General features: G+C 36.4%; 1 protein-coding gene across 1 annotated transcript; it reads right to left on the bottom strand.

Moving 5' to 3' along the window:
• Positions 1 to 388: 388 nt before the first annotated feature.
• On the bottom strand, positions 389 to 1291 carry LOC143785229 (taste receptor type 2 member 39-like). Its single transcript, XM_077273944.1, has one exon. It carries the CDS (start codon positions 1289 to 1291, stop codon positions 389 to 391), a length of 903 nt encoding a protein of 300 aa, XP_077130059.1.
• Positions 1292 to 4111: the final 2820 nt, after the last annotated feature.

Below are 4111 nucleotides of genomic sequence, written 5' to 3'. Positions count from 1 at the left end.
CATCATAATGCCATAGCATGTTTCGCCCCATCCAGTCACAGGGGGTGGAGGAGGTCATGATGTTGTAAAGTGCAACTTAGCCTAGTTCACATCAAAAGCCCTGAGGAGACATGATGCCTAAGAATTCTAGTAAATGGCTGAAAGGGCACCGTGGTGGCAGAAACCAGTTAGTGGCTAGGTGAGCATGATTTTTGATTTTTTGATTATTGATTTTATTGTATTTTGATCCATCCATAGGCCAAACAAATCCAGCAAAATGGTGGCTGGCTGAGTTAATGCACACACATTGAATTCCCAAAAATTTGGATTTAGTAGAATCTGCAAATTTTGGAGAATTCTAAATGAAGTTTCTCATCCTTGGAAGATGACTTGTAAGTTTTGGAAAGTGTCATTCTCCAGAATCTGTACAAGTGAGGAAGATGATTAGCTTATTAAAAATTTGCCTTAATTTTGGATTACTATAGATAAGAAGAGCGGACTGCCCTGTGGGAAATGACAGCAGTGCCATTGCACATGTCCAGTATTCTTCACTTCCATCAGCAAATGTTTCTAGAGCAAAACAGATTGCAGAAATATTAACCAATGTATATAAGATGAGAAGACCGGTCATCGTCTGGACTGCCGTTTGATAATCCTTCACTTTTGTGTTGGCTAACGTCCCGCTATTTTTCCTTATCTGGCAGTTGTACCATCTGAGGAACCAAGCGCTGGTAAAAGTCATCGCTATGGTTAGAATAAAGGGCAGACAATTGAGAATCAGGATGATACCTGTAAATTTCACTCTTCGGCTTCTCTTTTCTTCCATTGTTTCGACATTCATAGTTGAGTTTTTTCCGTTTGAGTTTTGAAAAGATAAAAGTGTTGATAGAAAGCTTCCCGAAACAGACACAATCTCCACCATCAATATCAACCTCCAGACAATGGCACTAATTCTATTCCTAATCTTCATGACAACTCCAGGTCGGGAAGGTATGATCTTCATGAAGTAGAAGAAGCCGAGAGTTCCATTGAGCCATGCAGTGGATGTAATGGTGTACAAGCTCATGGCGGAGATGAAGTAAAACACAAAACTATTGCTGTAGAAATACGGCCATAAGTTGCTGGTGAGGAGGTATGCCGACATGAATATGGTGTACAACAGATTGGTGATATTCAGAGAAATCAAGATCCTGTTCAGTGTAGCAAAATTTTGCTTTTGAAATCCAGTAAAAGAAAGACAAGTGATTATGAAGATACTGGAGGACAGGCCGGTAATGGTCTCCAGAAGAAGAATGATAGGAAAAATCTCCATGTTAGAAATATGGATATAAGGAATTTTATACCATACGTTATAGACCTTAGAACGTTCAGACTTCTAAGGATGTATCTTCACTAGTTGTTCTGATGTAGGCTATAATGACTTTTCAGACCATACCTGCTCCTTTTTGATATTTTGCTTATGTAGAATATTCTGATCTTCAACTCCAAACCTCAGTACAAACTACCTAAAAAGCGAAGTATAAAGATGAAGATATCTGGATGATGCTCCTGCTCCAGATCTGAGGAAAACGCAGTCCTGGGTTAGAGGTTGATGTGTCCTCCAACCAAATTAATAGTCAAATGATAACACTTCATGATGTATGACTGGTATTAGCTTTCTGATATTTTCGTAAATGCATACTCTGCAGATACAGGATTCAGTAACCATTTCATTGCTGTACGTTGAACTACTGTTCTCTTTCAGATGTTTAGCCATTATTTCCTCTGTGTTTTCCATCATTTCAGAGCAAAGTTCAGATGCCGTTTTTTGGAAGTCACATTTTTTTTTATTTTTTTTTAAACAGTTACTAACTGGAATCTCATTATCAAAAATTATGGCATCATAACAAATTAAAATTGTAAAAAGGATGAACACAAAATGATTATCTAATTTTTTTTTTTTACGTAGAATCTGATAACGTTATTTGGAATTAATCCCATTTGTCCTGCTATGAAAATACTCTGTAATTCATTAATGATATAATATTGGTCTCTTACCTGTTTTCTTTGGTTTGGTCACTGGATGGTGCTGAAGATGGTCAGTGACGACCACACTGGTGACCGAACAGGAAAAGACGAGGATAGCTTTTTGTAATCTTTGGACTTATGTTTATTATTCTATATTAATACATTATTCTGCTTTTATACATAATCAAATGAATGCAATGATAATCACTATGCATTGGAATTGCTTGAAGTTTGCAAGTCCCTAAGAATTTGAACAATTTTCAATTCAAGTTGTTTGATTCCCCAAAAGATTGCTTGCTGCCTTACACATTGCAGAAGATTGCATCAACCACGGAAGGCTGACTTGACCTCAGGCGTGACCATATAAGTTTGATCAGTGATATGGTGTAGCTTCAATTACAACTACACATTGTATTTTCTATTTTTAATGCACTAGAAAGCAAAAGCAAGGCAGCACAATAGTTTTTAAAGAAAAAAATTCCGAAATTAGCGTCACAAGTAGTGTTGGTTTGTCTTATGCGACTGTACTAAGTTTTTGGATTTTTTGTCAAGAGGGAAATACTGTTTTTGTTCCCTAAAATCCAGACATTTATCTTTGCCTTCTTCAGAAAGTGTGCATGTCATCAGACCAAGACAGTTCCTGGTTGCAGGTGCTGGCAGTTTGGATCTGTACCTACCTAGAATATCTTCTTTTGCCAAGTTTAGGAAAATAGTCGCATTTTGTTGAAAAAAAAATAAACATTTTACCGTACATGACTGTTTTTGCGCACCTGTTTTACTAATTTACTACCAATTTAATATCCACACATGACATATCTATATTGTGGCCTGCTGCCACATTTTGATCTCTGTGCATTGTCCTAATGGCACAGTATTTTTTTATGTGAATTATGAATAATTGGGATTGAAAGATTGTCAAAAGTTAATTATATTGTTTTACAAATTGTATGAAAAAAAGAAAAAACGGCAATGGAAATTGATTTCAGTGGTTGAGGTTGTGTAAAAGAAAAAACAACAACATATAACATCTAACAATATGATAGTTACCAACAGAAGAAGCACTGCCACTACCACTGGCCATCCGGGCAGAAGTTCAACCAAACCCAGGCCAATCTTAGCCTATTATTGGGGAGGGAGTGGAGGGGATTATTGTATACATAGCACAGTCACAGGAAAATGATGTTACCTCTGACAGTGACACCTTCAGTGTGAGTGTTTTCTTCAGAATGGTCTCCCCAGTCACAGAGAACTAAGAGGGATAAGTTTTGGACCATTTTTTAATTAAAAAGAAAACATGAAAATTCTGCCACTGTTCTGTGCTATTAAACGGCATTTTATTTACCACCCATTATTATCTGCCTCTATGGTGAAGTCATTGGACATTACCAAGATTATTTTTCCTTTAAAGAGTTTAAAAGGGGTTTGATACAGTCCCTGGAGACCTCAGAGCATTATACATCTTTCAGGGCAATTGGAGTATCCCGGATTTGCAGCAAATTTATTCACCGTGAACAGAATTTTGGGAAAAAAATTACTGAACTTAACAAATTCAAATTTGAAAACATTTCTTCATCTCCATTTGCTACAATTATTTTGCCTGCATTTCTCATTTTTGTAACATTTGTTAAATAAGCAAAATTTTTGTTACTTTTCTAACATTCGATCCAGAAAATCATAAGAACCCGACGCCATGTATACATGTTTCAGGAAATTCGCACATGGACACAGTTCTCTTTTTCTTCATACATAGTTCTTCTCTTTTTACTGATTTTTTTTTACTGATTTTATTTAATAATAAAATGATATTTGTGTTTTTCTTTTTTTGTTCTTGATGTATGAATTTTATCCTGCATCGAATGTGATTGTTTTTTCAGTCCCCTTTTTTGAAATTTTTATGTATTTAACCACATGTATGTTATCCATTGTTTTTAGCTGTGGTTATCCTGAGTGAGGAGTCGGAGTGACTCTTAAACACGCTGGCATTAAACCACCATTCCTTCAGCTTTTACCTGTGATTGTCCTGAGGAAGGAGTTGAAGTGACTCTGAAATGCGTTGGCATTAGGCACCATTCCTTCCTTCATTTTGCCTGTGACTATCTTTGATATTCAGCAGCGCAGGACACTT

Source organism: Ranitomeya variabilis, chromosome 7, assembly GCF_051348905.1.
Source record: "Ranitomeya variabilis isolate aRanVar5 chromosome 7, aRanVar5.hap1, whole genome shotgun sequence".
Classification (NCBI taxonomy): Eukaryota; Metazoa; Chordata; class Amphibia; order Anura; family Dendrobatidae; genus Ranitomeya; species Ranitomeya variabilis.
The sequence above is the reverse complement of the archived record's forward strand: the minus strand, read 5'-3'. Positions and strand labels throughout refer to the sequence as shown.

What these genes read in the sequence shown, in the direction of transcription:
- LOC143785229 (XM_077273944.1), bottom strand. Translation starts at nt 1,291, where the DNA reads ATGGAGATTTTTCCTATCATTCTTCTTCTGGAGACCATTACCGGCCTG.